This window comes from Cervus elaphus, chromosome 10 (genome assembly GCF_910594005.1).
Source record: "Cervus elaphus chromosome 10, mCerEla1.1, whole genome shotgun sequence".
Lineage (NCBI taxonomy): Eukaryota > Metazoa > Chordata > Mammalia > Artiodactyla > Cervidae > Cervus > Cervus elaphus.
In genome coordinates, this window is record NC_057824.1 from 50411202 (window position 1) to 50427038 (window position 15837).

At 48.1% G+C, this 15837-nt stretch overlaps 1 protein-coding gene across 12 annotated transcripts; it reads right to left on the minus strand.

Moving 5' to 3' along the window:
- Window positions 1-1941: 1941 nt before the first annotated feature.
- On the minus strand, window positions 1942-14412 carry ZSCAN25 (zinc finger and SCAN domain containing 25). 12 transcript variants are annotated; one of them, XR_006343127.1, is made up of 9 exons: window positions 14034-14401; window positions 12682-12803; window positions 11386-11800; window positions 9920-10121; window positions 9232-9323; window positions 7556-7682; window positions 4061-6202; window positions 3841-3920; window positions 2119-3608 (listed from the first exon to the last, which is right to left on the minus strand). XR_006343127.1 is itself a non-coding variant. In XM_043915218.1 (7 exons), the coding sequence occupies exons 3-7, from the start codon at window positions 11770-11772 to the stop codon at window positions 3605-3607; spliced, it is 765 nt and encodes a 254-aa protein (XP_043771153.1). In that variant the 5' UTR covers window positions 11773-11800; window positions 12682-12803; window positions 14034-14411; the 3' UTR covers window positions 2119-3604. The 12 variants fall into 12 exon arrangements, 6 of the variants coding, with proteins under 6 accessions (XP_043771153.1, XP_043771151.1, XP_043771149.1 ...); XR_006343131.1 differs by lacking the exons at window positions 4061-6202; window positions 7556-7682 and adding an exon at window positions 1942-1958 and having other exon boundaries at window positions 3542-3608; window positions 14034-14412; XR_006343130.1 differs by lacking the exons at window positions 4061-6202; window positions 7556-7682 and having other exon boundaries at window positions 2119-2546; window positions 3542-3608; window positions 14034-14412.
- Between the last annotated feature and the right edge of the window lie 1425 nt (window positions 14413-15837).

The window sequence follows — 15837 nt, forward strand, 5'->3', positions numbered from 1 at the left end:
CATTCACCCTGGCATACATTTTGAGAAGCATTTTTTTAAATGCATTAGCTCCCCAGGACAGACCTTAGGCAGAAAGCTATCCGGTCTGTTAACGCCCAGGTAATAAAAAGGGGTTTCTCTTACAAAGGTCATACCCCTTTGGAACAGCGGCCTTTCTCACCACCACAGCCAGCATGGCACACACAGCTAGGCCCTGAAAGCGCACAGGCTTAGCCCAGCGTGAGGGAACTAGACACCCTGTCACACACAATGAGGGCTAAATATAAAGTGACCAAGTGTCCCTGTTTGCCCTGGAGTCCCAGTTTACTCCACTGTCCTGACATAATTAAAAGCACTTCCCTTTACTCTCAAGGGGGGCTTGAAATGAACAAGATGAGCTTGTACCACCCTGTCATGTGACAGCAAAGAAACCATCAAAGGTGATTAGCATTATATAGAATCAGGAGCCAATGTGAAGAGGCTCCCACTTGTCAGAACCGAAATTATTTGAGCATCAACAACTGTGGTGGACTGATTTAAATTCAAGAATGCATTTTTTATTAAAAAAATAATAACTGACCACTTTCATGGTGATCAGTTTAGAAGAAAAGCCACTAGATTATTATTGTGAAGACAGGTAAATAAGGGAAAGAAGAATCCAGTATTTCCCTTCTTCTGTGAACTGTATGAGTTCACAGATACAGCTGTGAGGCATCCCAGCTAAAAAAATGAAGATTCTTTTATACAATTAGCAAAATAAATGCAATTAGGCTCTTCAGTTCAATTCAGTCACTCCATCATATCCAACTCTTTGTGACCCCATGGAATACACCATGCCAGGCCTCCCTGTCCATCACCAATTCCTGGAGTTTACCCCAACTCATATCCATTGAGTTGGTGATGCCATCCAACCACCTCATCCCGTTGTCCCCTTCTCTTCCTACCTTCAATATTTCCCAGCATCAGGGTCTTTGCAAATGAGTCAGCTCTTCACATCAGGTGGCCAAAGTACTGGAGTTTCAGCTTCAACATCAGTCCTTCCAATGAATATTCAGGACTGATTTCCTTTAGGATTGACTGGTTGGATCTCTTTGCTCTCCAAGGAACTCTCAAGAATCTTCTCCAACACCACAGTTCAAAAACATCAATTCTTCAGTGATCAGCTTTCTTTATAGTACAACTATCACATCCATACATGACTACTGGAAAAACCATAGCCTTGACTAGATGGGATCTTTGTTGGTAATGTCTTTGTTTTTTAATAGGCTGTCTAGGTTGGTCATAACTTTTCTTCCAAGAAGTAAGTGTCTTTTAATTTCATGGCTGCAGTCACCATCTGCAATGATTTTAGAGACAAAAAAAATAAAGTCAGCCACTGTTTCTCCATCTATTTGCCATGAAGTGATGGAACCAGATGCCTTGATCTTAGTTTTCTGAATGTTGAGCTTTAGGCCAACTTTTTCACTCTCCTTTTTCATCAAGAGGCTCTTTAGTTCTTCTTCACTTTCTGCCATATAGTGGTATCATCTGCCTATCTGAAGTTATTGATATTTCTCCCAGCAATCTTGATTCCAGTTTGTGCTTCCTCCAGCCCAGTGTTTCTCATGATGTACTCTGCATATAAGTTAAATAAGCACGGTGACAATATACAGCCTTGACGTACTCCTTTTCCTATTTGGAACCAGTCTGTTGTTCCATGTCCAGTTCTAACTGTTGCTTCCTGACCTGCACACAGGTTTCTCAAGAGGCAGGTCAGGTGGTCTGGTACTCCCATCTCTTTCAGAATTTTCCACAGTTTGTGGTGATCCACACAGTCAAAGGCTTTGGCGTAGTCAATAAAGCACAAATAGATGTTTTTCTGAAACTCTCTAGCTTTTTTGATGATCCAGCGGATGTTGGCAATTTGATCTCTGGTTCCTCTGCCTTTTCTAAAACCAGCTTGAACATCTGGAGGCTCACGGTTCACATATTGCTGAAGCCTGGCTTGGAGAATTTTGAGCATTACTTTACCAGCGTGTGAGATGAGTGCAATTGTGCGGTAGTTTGAGCATTCTTTGGCATTGCCTTTCTTTGGGATTGGAATGAAAACTGACCTTTTCCAGTCCTGTGGCCACTGCTGCTTTTTCCAAATTTGTTGGCATATTGAGTGCAGCACTTTCACAGCATCATCTTTCAGGATTTGAAATAGCTCAACTGGAATTCTATCACCTCCACTAGTTTTTTTCATAGTGATGCTTCCTAAGACCCACTTGACTTCACATTTAGGCTCTTAACATTATATAATGACAAACAACCTGACAAGCCACCATCTGTAGTATGTTCTTGCCAGAATGTGAAACATGAACCCGACTAGCCCTCTACACCTGAAGTTTTCAGTTAATCAGATGGCAGAGAACTATATTTAACTATGCCATGAGTGTGCAAGCAATAAAATTCAGAATGTGAGAAAGTCCACAGGACAAATAATCCAGTTGTTTTAACAAATAAATTTTAAGGGGAAGGGACTTCCCTGGTGGTCCAGTGGTGAGGGCTCTGTGCTTCCACTGTAGGGGGCATGGGTTCAATCTCTGGTTGAGGAATTAAGATCGCACAAGCCATGCAGCATAGCCAAATAAAAAAGAAAAACATATCAAGGGGGAAAAGATATATCAGACTTAGAAGACAAGCAACAAATTACAATTTATGGATCTTACTTTGATCTTAAAAGCGCTTTTTAACAATCATGTGGTTTCTTTTTTAAGTGCGTTAATTGGAAATTAAGGAACTATTTAATTTTTTAGATATGATAATAGCAATGTGGTTATTTTTCTTTTTAAAGAATCCTTAACATTTAGCAGTATACAGTGAAATATCTATAAACAACATTTGAGATTTGCTTCAAAATACTTCAGCTGGGGAGGAAGATGAAGAGGAGGATGGGGCAGAAATGTAACAAGATTGGCTATGCAGAAACAAATGGTTAAAGCTAAATGATGAATACATGAGGATTCATTTATATGTTTGAACTTCTCTATTCTAAAAAAATTCCTAAGAAAAATACAGAAAACAGTATTTGGCATTTGAATAGCTATCAAAAATAAGGTTAATACAACTCTATGGGAAAATCTTCCTTTGGGGACTCTTTGGAGGAACTGTCAGTAAGCTTTGGTCTCAAAGCAAACAAGGGAGCCCACGCGGGAAGACAGCAAGTTCTGACTCTTACAGAAGCTCCCTTCTGAGAGCCCAACTGGCTGAAAACCCAGTGTATGCTCAGAGAATCTGCCATTTAATTCAGGTAAACAGAAGGCCACTGATGAGCAACTGCAACCCCATGCTGGCCCCAGGCCCCCTACACACCTCTTAGAAAAGACCAAACTCGGGTCAGGTCAGCCCTTATGTCCTACAGACTAGAAGCCAGAGGCTGAGGGAAGCCTGTCATTGGGTTTGGACTCCAGGTGGCTATGAGCCTTGCCTGGCTTGTCTGAGGCGTGGGGCAGAAGAGAGCTGACTCTGCATCTGGACTCAACGGTGCTGAGAAATAGCAGTCCAGCATCTCAGAAAATGGACGTCTCACAGTACTCACAGCCTCACGGGGACAACTGAAGGGCCAGGAGGTCTTCTGCTGAATCAAATGTAAACACCACGGTTACCTGCCAAATGAGTGATAAAATAAAGTGTTTCAAATCAGAGTGAGTAATGCAACTCTCTGTATTAAAGTCATTACCATTTATCAATATCCCATTTACAATGGAAAATGGGGGGGGGGGAACCCCAGTGAAAGAAGATAGTATTAAGAGGCACCATGAGACAAATCACATCTTGCAAACACAGGACACAGTCCAAAGACAACTAACTTACAGTCCCATCGGAAGACTAACTCACTCGGCAGTGGCGTCCGAAGGTACTGCAGCACGGTCCAGGCTAGTTAGGCAGTTTCCAGAAAGTCCAAGTAAAAGGAAACCCTTTAACGATGGCAAAATAATATGAGAGCTTAAACACAGTTACAGATAATGCATCTTCTTATTTTTAAAAAAATGTATTTAATTCCTAAAAACATCTTTGTTTTTTCTAAATTAGCATTCATATAAAAACAGCCAGCTACCGTCTCATCATCTCCAGGTGGCCTGAGGATCCCAAGCACCTCTCAGATGACAAGGACCAAGATGCACCGAGGACAGAGATGATTCAGAAACAACAGGTAGGTGGTGGCGAATGCACTGCAGGGCCAGAGCTGACAGGATGGAGGCACAGGCCCAGATGCCCAGGTCCAGAGGGTATCTGGGAGTATCCACAGGTTCCACCTCAGGTGATTCTGAAGATCAAATACATTCACTAACACGTAAGCTCCCCAAGGACAGGGACTCCCCCCATTTTATTTACTAACCTACCTCAAGCACCCAGAAGAGTCCCTGGCACACTGTCAGGCCTCAATAAATATTTGTGGAATGAGTCAACTGAGAAAACAGGGAAGTGCATTTTATATGCTGTAAAGTGCCATCAAACGTAGAGTATTAATACCAGTTCATCTTTCGGACTCATTTAATTAGAACTTCATTCCGAACTGGATTTTTTTAAAAAAATACTGTTTAGACAGTGACCAAAAGCAAAATATTAATTTCCTAACAGATGTGTGGACAGCTGTTTTTGTTCAAGGAACAATGGAATGGGAGAAACTACTAATGACAGTAGGTCACAGAGAGGAAGGGGCCACAGAGACAGTAAAATAAAGGTGGATGCCTAAGCGACCCAGCTGGGGAGGGAAAGATCAGGAACTGGGCAGATGGAGCGGAAAACTTCCTCTCACTCAGTACTCACCAGGAATGTAACTCAGGGTGCTCTGCTTTATTAACAAGTCTGCTTCCAGAGCCTGATCCCACACTCTGGGGCACTGAGGTCTCAGCTGTCTGGTCACTGGACTCCCAGTGCCAGACACACGGTAGGTGTTCAATAAATATTTGTTAAATGAAAGAGAACTGGGGGGAGAGAGGGAATCAGAGTCTAAGCTAATGATCTTGCAGGGACACAGCCCTCTGGAAAATGAGGTTCAAGCTGCTGACAGGTGAGAAGATTTCACCACGAAGACCAGATTTGCTCAGGAGGTGGACGTGAACATCCATGGACGGAGAAAAACCTCGACCTGAACTGAAACTTGGGCCATCACTTCCTGGAAAGAAGGTTAAGAAGTGCTAGCACCAGTTGGGTGAGAGATGTGGCATCTCAACTAAAGCAGGCCTCTCCCTCACCCAGCGTCTGAAACAAGGGGAAAGAAAAGGGGTCAAAGCGGCTCTCCACACCCAACACTCCTGACACCCGCAGCCCTTCAGGGAGTACAGTGGGTACTTCCTCCCACGAGGTCCCGGAAGGTCCTGACTTCTCCGTGAGCCAAAGAGGGGCATCTGGGCCAGGCGCCCTCATTGCCCCGGGGGCTCCTGGCGGTGCTGCGTCTTCTGGTGCCGGTTGAGGATGGAGCGCTGGTTGAAGCTGCGGCCGCAAGCCGGGCAGCAGTACGGCTTCTCCCCAGTGTGGATCCTCTGGTGCCGGACCAGCCGCTCCCCCTTGCTGAAGCGCTTCCCGCACACCTGGCAGCCATAGGGCTTCTCGCCGGTGTGGGTCCGCCGGTGCACCGCCAGGTTGGCGTTCCTGCTGAAGCGCTTGCCACACTCGCAGGTGTACGGCTTCTCGCCGGTGTGTGTCCGGCGGTGCACCTGCAGGTGCTGCCGGCGGCTGAAGCTCCTCCAGCAGTCTGCGCACTGGAAGGGCTTCTCGCCTGTGTGGCTGCGCTGGTGGACCGCGAGGTGGTGGCGCTGGCTGAAGGTCTTCCAGCACTCACCGCACACGTGCGGCCGCCGGCCCAGGTGCGTCCGCTGGTGCTTCAGCAGGTACTCGCGCAGCGCAAAGCCCTTGCCGCACTCCCCGCAGCTGTACGACTTCTCCTCCTCGTGCGTCCGCTGGTGTCGGACCAGGTTGGAGCTCCGACTGAAGCCCTTCCCACACTCGGGGCACTGGAAAGGCTTCCAGAAGGAGCTGTGGGTCTGGAGGTCATCGGGCAGCGGGGTGACGCTGTGCTGGGGCGGGAGCGGCCCAGGCGCGTTTCCCAGCGAGCTCCTGGCCTCCTGTTCGCATGGTCTTCCCAGCTCCGGGCCCTGGAGAGCGGGCTCCCCACACCGCTCTGCCGGCCCACAAGCAAGCTGCCCCTTGGGGTCTGCCAGCTGGGTCTTTGCCTCCTTGTCCTTGCTCCCCAGGCCTACAGGACAAAGGAGATACAGACCAACGCTGAAGAGGATCTGAAGGGAAACTTCTAGTCAGAACTTGGCTTCTAACGTGTCCCATTAACAACTACCAATGACCTCTGTGCATTTCACTTGCTCTGACTCTAAAACCAGACATTCCTTTACTTCTTTCCACGTGTCATGGACTGAATGTTTGGGTTCCCTCCAAAATTCACAGGCAGAAGTTCTCAGACCCCTGGGGCCGCTGTTAGGTGGTGGGGCCTTTGGACCCTGATTAGGTGAGGGTCTGGGGGTGGAGCCCCCAGGATGGGACCATGTCCCAGAAGAGCAGAAGCCAGGGCTGGCTCTCTACACACAGGGGTCATGTGAGTGGGAGCCCTCGTGATGGATTAATGGCCTTATAAAAAAAGGAGGAAGAGACACGAGATCTCTCTCTCCCTCCCTCTGCCACATGAGGAGCTGGCAAGAAGGCGACTGCCCGTGAACCAGGAAGAGAGGCCCTTGCCAGACAACAAATGTGCCAGCAATTGGATCCGGGACTTCCCAGCCTCCGGAACTATGAGATATTAAGTGTCTGTTGTTAAAACCACCCACTTGGTGGTATTTTGTGACAGCAGCCCAAGGTCAGACCATCTCCCTGCCTTCTTACGGAACCATGTGCTAAATTACAAGGCCCTCTCTCTTAATTTCCTACTAAGTCACCCTGTGCTTTTCAAAATCTGACTCAATGCCATCCTCTAAGGAACATACCTTGATTTCTCCCCCGCTGTGGGTCTCATCAGCACATGCATTCAATTAGCACTGTTTATTCCACACTTACTTACACATGACCTTGCTGCACATGCTACTCTACAGTCGTCAAGATGTTCAGCTTCCCCAGGATCACAAACCTGTTCCAGCATTTTTCCACATCCTCCCTCAGCTCACTGTCCCTGCTCACACTGTGCCCTCCACCTCACCCTGGTTTATTACTCTGGGTGTCCGGGAGCCTGGCACCGGGACTGACTCAAGAAAGATGTTTCATGCCTGCTGGATGGGCCAGTGAAGGCAGCTGTCTGTACCAGGCCACCTCGACATCAGCACATTTATTAGGAATGAAATGCCCTTCCACAGGTCCTTCCTTTGTTCCCTCTTTTACTCTAGATTAACAGAATAATTGGTTACATAAGGTCAAGAGGAAGGGGAAGAGAAGAGAGGAGAGAGATACCAGGGAGCAAAGAAGCCAAGAAAGAGGGAAATGACAAGTCACACTTAAACAGGAAAGTCCTTTCAGGCAAGGCCATTAAAAGAGAAAAAGGAAAAGGACACTTAATGCTTCCTGATTTGACAAAATACGGAGGAGACATCGAGCATTTCTGATGTCTTACCTGGAGGTGAGACCCCGCAGTCCTGGGGTTCCACATACTCCCCAAAGCAGTCTATCTGGGCTGGGGTTACATGCCTCCACTCCTCCTCAGGGAAAGCCAGGGCCATGTCTTTAAATGGGCCCAACCCCTGAAAAAGCACAGGAGATGGCTAAGGATAAAGAAATAATCCCAAGGCAGGAGCAGCTGAAGAGCAGACACACAGGGGGCCACACTCCAGGGGAGAACAGAGCGAGAAGATGGAGGAACCAGGGTCCCAGACGGCTCCAAAATGGGACTGGAAGTGCCTCCCTCGCGACAGTTTAACGACAGAGAAGTGATGGACTTGTCTGAGGCACTGTATTGAGTCTTTGCTGCAGCCGCTTTGCTGGTACCCAATAACCACTACTCCAGTTTCCACTACTCAATCACCTCCACTACATCCTCATATTGGAGGGAGATGGGGGCTGCTATTTATTCCCTCATGTAGAATCAATTTTCCCTCAGAGATAAGCAAACACTTGGGCAGGCCCTGTCTTAAGAACAACGCCATGTAAAAATGAATATGCTGCTGTCATGACATGGTAAAGAAGAATACTTGTGGCAGGAGAAGAGAGTTTAACTTAATTGAAAAAAAAAATGCTGATGTCTTTCTTCCTCTCCTCTAAATGTCCTTGGAAAACAGAAGCAGGAAACAGCACAGGCACCAAACCTTGCCGAAATACTGCTTTAATGAGATCAAACTTGAGTCACTTCTTTTTTTTCTGCCAAATGATAACTTTCCTTCTACTAGGAATTCTTCACTTTTAAGACTTGATGTCCCTTTCAAAAAGCTGTCAGACTAGACACTCCCCACCTCCCTGAGAACACTGGGCATGCCATGGGAGACACTCACACCATGGCAGGACTGCCCACCTGTGCTCTAAGGATCCCCATCTGTGGCAGGCTGAGAAGTGCTAACAAGGCCAAAACTGGTGCAGTCTTTGGAGGGGCCAGAGACCATGCCACTTGGCACTGCTGGGCACCCCCACCTCTGAGTCAGCAACACTCCTGCTGACTTGGGAGGGAGGAAGGGGTCCACAGGAAAAGAGCAGCCACAGACAGATCCATAAAGGCTATCCACAAAGGGCTACTGATCTCCTGGCCGCCCACCATAGCCTAGATCATGCCTGTGGGGTTTCCACCAATAATGGCTTCCTCCTCACAACTGGGCTTCCCTTGTTCTGAGAGGTAAAGAATCTGCCTGCTGATGCAGGAGACATGGGTTCGATCCCTGGGTTGGGAAGATCCCCTGGAGGAAGGCGTGGCAACCCACTCCAGTATTCAGTATTCTTGTCTGGAAAATTCCAACAGAGGAGCCTGGTAAGCTACAGTTCATGGGGCTGCAAAAGAGTTGGACATGACTGAGTGACTGAATAAAACCACAGTTACAAGAGTAATACTGAGGTGACTGAGGAAAAAAAAAAAGAAATTAAAGAGTAATACAAATAAGGGACTGAGCCTCATGCCTAGACCCTAAGGCATAAGGCTCAATCCAAATTAATAACTGATGATAGTCAAGTGGAGAAAACGTCCATCAGGACGAGAAAGGAAGAATCACTCAACTCTGTGCACAGTGCTCTGCTGTGCGGAAAACTCTTGAGGAAGGTGCACCTCATTCAAAGCAACCTCGTGATCCCTGATGGGCAGGCACAGCTTACCTGGGATCCAGCCGTCAGGAAGCTAGCTGCCACCTCCTGGTCTCTGGTGCTCACTGCAGGGAGGCCAGCACCAGCCTGAAGGACTGGCAGAGCTGAGCAGGAAAGGAAAACAGGAGCAGAATTAGCACTGTCCTGCAGCAGCTCAGCCACAGGCTCTGCTGCATGACACACAGAACCCCGGGAACTATAAGGAGACTCCAGACAGGCCGGGCATGGGTGTACCCCACTCTGTTCTCAGATGGGAAGAAGGGCCCAACCCAATACACACGGCCCTTCAGGACGGTTCATGCTCCCAAGTCACAGGCTCACAATAACCCCTTTGAGATTCAGCAACACAGTAAAGTCACCTGTTACTTTCAGGGATTTGGTTTATCCACCCACTTAAAAAAAAAAAAATCCCTACATGTCAGCTACATACGCCCTGGCGCTCTCCATATTAAGGATGTGAGGGGAAGGAGAAGAAATGACAAGACAGCGTGATCCCAGATAGCCCTGGCAGATATTGAGAGATCGAGCTATAGAAAACAGCTTCACTGCATCTGTTTCCTACTGAAGTCAAGGAGGAAGTCAGGGAAACGCAGAACTGCACCTGCAGATGCCTTGGTTTGTCAGCTGAGGGATAAGGAAAGGGGAACGCAAGGTACAAAGCAGTTTTCTGCGCCCTATCTTCTTATTGCTTGCATCTTACCCTGCTCCTGGAAGGCCTGCGTCCCCTCTCCAGGGTCCTGGCTGAGCTGCTCCTCAGCGCCTCGGTCAAGGCCTTGGACGCCTTCCCCGTGGGGCATCCCCCACTCAGGCTTGACCTCCACGGGCCCCAGGTGCACACTTGGTTCCCAGGGGTCTCTGCAAAGTGCTGTCTCCTCCCGCTGTCCCTGCACGTGGCACGGAACCTAAGAAGAGTCCCCAATACCTGTTAGAATGAGGCCTGCATTAAGACTGTCATGAAAGCCATTCCAGCTGCTGGGCACGGACAAGCTGGCTCAGCTCTTCCCGAGCACAGCAGTGAAAAGGTGAAAAGGAAGCTAAACTGCCTTCATCAGGTTCTGAGATCAGATACTTGTCTGTATCCATGCCATTTGACAAGAGTTCCTTCAGCTCACCTCGGTACTGATCACATTCCACCATGAACAACATCACAGAGAGACAGTATCATTTCATTGAGAACTTCAGCCCAAAACACGCATTAGAAAATAACATTCCTCAGTTAAAGATGCTGAAAACAAAAAATACAAGGCCTAGACTGTGCAGTGAATTAGTGAGGGAAACAATTGTTCTACAGATAGCAAGGAAAACCAAAACCCACAAAAACAGGCCCTTCCTGGTCCATTTTCAAGCTTCTACTAAAGACAAAACAAAACAAAAGAACTCTCTTAGACAACACAGGAAGTCAGGGTGACTGCTGTGGGAAAGGGGAGAATAAACTGAAGGAAGGTTGTTACCTCCAAGCAAAACAGTAAGTAATGTTCGGGCCTGCCCTCTCTTTCCTAGACAGCCAGCAGGAAACGGTACCAGAGAGGGACAGAGACATGACCAGAGACCCAGGCAAGCCTCTGAGGTGCAAAGTCACTCATTATGTGAGTCATCTGAGCCAATGTCTCAGACGTGGAAACAGCACTGCTACAGACAGTGCTCCTGAGAAAAACTGTCCACCAAGTAGAATTCCCTGCAAGCCCACATACGTCTCCGCCCAAAGAGGAAGGAGACCCCTGGACCTTTGAAATCCATCATGACTGCCTTCCCTTTTTTTTTTTTTTTCCCAATTTTTGGCCATGCCACACAGCATGTGGGATCTTAGTTCCCTAACCAGGGATTGAATCCAGTGCCCCCTGCATTAGAAGCCAGTCTTAACCTCTGGGAGGTCCACCACTGCCTTCTTGGACCCAAGGCTCACAAAGGAAATATGGCCAAGCCCCTGCCCTGATGACCAGAAAAGACGCTACCGGCCCTTACACCAGCCCTGCATCTTCCCTGGGAATGGCTTTCCTTGCTGAAAACTCCTCTACCCTCCAGAAAGCACTTCTAGTGGCCCAGGAGCAGAGAAAAGAGACTCTGCATGCACGTCACCCACTCCCACTGCTTCATCAAACCACTCGATTCTTTACAGCTTCCCTTCCACATCAACAAAGCAAGACCCAGAACCCCCTTCTCACCCACCGCCTTGGCCTCCAGGGCTCTCTGTGTGAAGTCCTCCACCATGGCCACCAGGGCCTTGCCGCTCTCGGGGCCATGCTCCCAAATCCAGGCGTAAAATTCCCGTGGCAGGATGGTCAGGAACTGCTCCAGCACCAGCAGCTCCAGGATCTGCTCCTTGGTGTGCAGCTCGGGCCGCAGCCACTGGCGACAGAGCTCCTGGAGCTCCCTGAGGGCTTCCTGGGGCCCGGCCGCCTCCTGATAGCGGAACTGCCGAAACCGCAGGCGAAAAGTCTCCGGGCTGGGGTCCTCCCTCGTCCTGCCCCACGGCAGCTCTTTCTCCAGTTTTACCACAGGGCCACCCATTTGCTGCTGAGGCTCTTCTGCCATCCCTGGACGCTCTATAAGCATCTTCGCACCCCTTCCCAGAAGACTGTGTCTGTAGGGAAGACCAGACAGACAACAGGACAGCATAAATAAGACACCAGGAAGCTCCGGACATCCTAGTTCTGCCTCTACATCAATAAGCATTCCACTGGAAAACAGGATAACGAGACATTTTCAAAAGACTAGACATATATCCTGAGTCATGTCAATTCAACTCAGTATTTGCTAACCACTTATGTGTGGAGGGTAAATAGAAAACATACAGGACTTAGCTTATACCCACAAATAGCTTAGAATTTCATGAAGAGGATAATACTATAATCATTAAATGAAGATGTATTATAACTAGTCACCAGGGCCCACTCTTCCAAAATCAAAGAAAATATACATTCAATATATATCTATGACTGGCCCACAGAAGCTAGGAACACAAGAGAGAACAAGACAGACAAAGTGCTTGCCCTTTGAAACTCACAAACTGGTGCAGCAGATGGAAAAAAAATGTAAACAAATAAATTTAAATTATAAATGAGAATTAGTTCTAAAAAGGAAATAAGGAGGGTGTTAATGGGGACAATCAACTTGGAGAAGGCTTTTCTAAAGAAATGACATTTAAGATGAGACCCAACAAATGAATAAGAATGAGCCAGTCATTCAAAGAACTTTCCAGGCAAAAAGCCTTGGGGGCTAGACATTACGGGCAGTCTGCAAACAAACCAAAGTGCAATGTGGCTTCAGTAGAGTGAGAGAGGGACAGAACACAGGGGAAGGAGGAAAACAGATTACCCAGGGCCTGGGCATGTGGTAAGAATTATGGACTTCACTCTTATTCCTTATTTTAGTGGGGAGATATATGTTCTTCAAAGGTCACTCTGCCTGCGAAGTGTCAGCAGAGTATAGATATGAAGGGTCAAGAAGGAAAGCTGCACTTACCCTAGTCCAAGCAGGAAACAGAGACTTAGATCAGGGCGGTGGCAAAGCAGCAGTCAGTCAAGGCATTTTGCAGGTAAAACCAATAGCCTTGTTGGTGGCTAGAATGTGACAGTGTGCTCAATCTAAAGAAAACAACAAAATGATATACATACATACATTACTATAATTGATCAAAAGAGTTCCAACTTATGTAGGCTTTACCATTTAGAAACCATGTGAGCACACACTCTCATTTAATACGGACAACCATCCTAGTGAGTTGAGTACTGAAAAAACTGAAAACATAAGAGGCTAAACAGATGACTGAGGTCAGCCTCCCAAAACACAAGAGTATAGATAAGAAACATGGGAAGTCAAAAAAAAAAAGAGAGAGAGAGAGAACGGTTTATGCAACTTCGAGTACTCATGAGAAAGAAGAGACCTGTAAACTTGGGTAGGGGGAAGAAGGAAGAATCGCTTTAAACGTAGCAGAGAATAAGCGAATGGCAGTAGGCATTAATATTTTCCAGGCGTCTGCTTAATATTCTACTGAGTGTGTATCTATCTATCCTTCTCAAATGTATTTACATTTTCACTCTATTTGTTTTCTCTGCTGCATCAACTGAGATTTCTCTTTCCTGACTTTCTAGCTACTTAATTTGTTCACCCCACGATTGCATTTACCACATTATAGTGCAAATACTTATCCGTGTGTCTCCAACTACAAGATTCCCTTCAGTAAAGAAATGTCCTGGCAACCCACTCCAGTACTCTTGCCTAGAAAATTCCATGGATGGAGGAGCCTGGTGGGCTACAGTCCATGGGGTCCCAGAGTCAGACACGACTGAGCGACTTTTCACTTTCACTCTCACTTCCTAAATACAATGGTGGCTCTGATTATTGCACTTAAAACTGGGATGTTGGACTATATTTTCAGTATTCTGTTTAAACAGTAAATTACTGTGTAGATAAAATGATATTTAAAGATATTGTTACCAAGTGTCAAAAAAAAAAAAAAAAAAAAGAAAGAAAGAAAGAAATGGCCTCATTCTGGGGAATTCCCTGGCGGTTCAGCGGTTAGCGACTGAGCTTCCACTGCAGGGGGCACGGGTTCTATCCCTGGTCTGGGAACTAAGATGCCGTACTGACCGGCCGAGAAGGAGGAAAAAAAGAAAAAAAGCCCTCACTCACTCATCTTTTACTTCACTTGACAAATAGAAGGCGTCACTTTGTTATTCTTTGAATGAGCTTCTCCTTCTAAAATGACCACTTTTCACTCTTCAGAGTGTTCTGCTTCGGCTCACAATATCCGGGTTCTGGAGACCTCCCCCGTCAAGCCAACCCAGGCCGGGCGCGACCAACCTCGCTCCTACCTGAGCCAAGCGCCGTGCGGCTCCCCCGGGATCCCGACCGGCAAGGCCTCGGTGCTGCGGGAGGCAGCTCCGGGGAGACGCGCCGCCCTCAGCGTCAGCCTCGCCGCAACCGCCGACGCCCGCAGCAGCCCCACAGCACGGAACCCGGGTCCCAGCCACCTCGGCCCCGCCACTCAAACGCGCCGCCCCTCACAGCCCCACACCTGAGGTAAGCTTGCCCCAGCCCGCCGCGAGCCGGAAGTGGGCGACGGACGCGGTCAGACAGGTGCGTTAAGGAGGGGCCCCTTCCGTTTCCTCTCTAGGACTCTCGGAGGCCGGTGCGTCTCGTTGATCCCCCTTCCCCGGGGACCTTTCGGGAGCGCGCGCCGGAGAGGCTCCACCCACCTGCCTCCGTTCAGGCCCACCGTCGCCAGGCCCTTAGCGCCTGCGTGCCTTTACATCTGCGCTCCTTTATGGGAAGGACGCTTCTCCAGACACATCGCGAGATAAAGCGCCTCCCTCATGGGACTTTAGATTAGAGCCCAGTCGGTCAACACATGTTTACTGCATCCTCCGGTGCTTTGTGCGAGGCTTAGGGTCAGAGGGTGACGGAGGGGAGCACCGGGTATTGTGGGTACGCATAAGAGTACCCTGGGTACTGTGCGGAGGCGTTGGGTAGGGGCTAGTCAGGGAAGGGTTCCTGGAGGAGCCGGCACCTGAGCTCAGATTTGCTTCAGTTCAGTTCAGTCGCTCAGTTGTATCCGACTCTGCGACGCCAGGCCTCCCTGTCCATCACCAACTCACGGAGTTTACCCAAACTCATGTCCATTGAGTCGGTGATGCCATCCAACCATCTCATCCTCTGTCGTCCCCTTCTCCTCCTGCCCCCAATCCCTCCCAGCATCAGGGTCTTTTCAAATGAGTCAGCTCTTCGCATCAGGTGGCCAAAGTACTGGAGTTTAGCTTCAACATCAGTCCTTCCAATGAACACCCAGGACTGATCTCCTTTGGGATGGACTAGTTGGATCTCCTTGCAGTCCAAGGGACTGTCAAGAGCTTCCCCAGCACCACAGTTCAAAAGCATCAATTCTTCAGCGATCAGCTTTCTTTATAGTCCAACTCTCACATCCATACATGACTACTGGAAAAACCATAGCTTTGACTAGACAAACCTTTGTTGGCAAAGTAATGTCTCTGCTTTTTAATATGCTGTTTATGTTGGTCATAACTTTCCTTCCAAGGAGCAAGCGTCTTTTAATTTCATGGCTGCAGTCACCATCTGCAGTGATTTTGGAGCCCAAAAAATAAAGTCAGCCACTGTTTCCACTGTTTCCCCATCTATTTCCCATGAGGTGATGGCACCAGATACCATGATCTTAGTTTTCTGAATGTTGAGCTTTAAGCCAACCTTTTCACTCTCCTCTTTCACTTTCATCAAGAGGTTCTTTAGTTCTTCTTCACTTTCTGCCATAAGGGTGGTGTCATCTGCATATCTGAGGTTATTGATATTTCTCCCGGCAATCTTGATTCCAGCTTGTGCTTCTTCCAACCCAGCGTTTCTCATGATGTACTCTGCGTGTAAGTTAAATAAGCATGGTGACAATATACAGCCTTGACATATTCCTTTTCCTATTTGGAACCAGCCTGTTGTTCCATGTCCAGTTCTAACTGTTGCTTCCTGACCTGCACACAGGTTTCTCAGATTTGCTGGGTGGACGCAAAAGTGAGGTCAGGTGGCCCCAGCATAAGAAGCACAATGAGGAACCCAGCGAGTGGTGGGGGTTTGTGGCTTCCCCGCACCCTCACGACCACTAGAGCAGGTGAG

Bases quoted from the DNA above. Each gene is read 5' to 3' on its own strand.
- ZSCAN25 (XM_043915214.1), bottom strand. From the start codon at position 11,772: ATGCTTATAGAGCGTCCAGGGATGGCAGAAGAGCCTCAGCAGCAAATG. The intron at 10,122-11,385 runs GTGGGTGAGAAG...GACTCTTCTTAG, and splicing joins GAGCCCTGGAGGCCAAGGCG to GTTCCGTGCCACGTGCAGGG. The intron at 7,683-9,231 runs GTAAGCTGTGCC...GTGCTTTTTCAG, and splicing joins TCCTGACGGCTGGATCCCAG to GGGTTGGGCCCATTTAAAGA.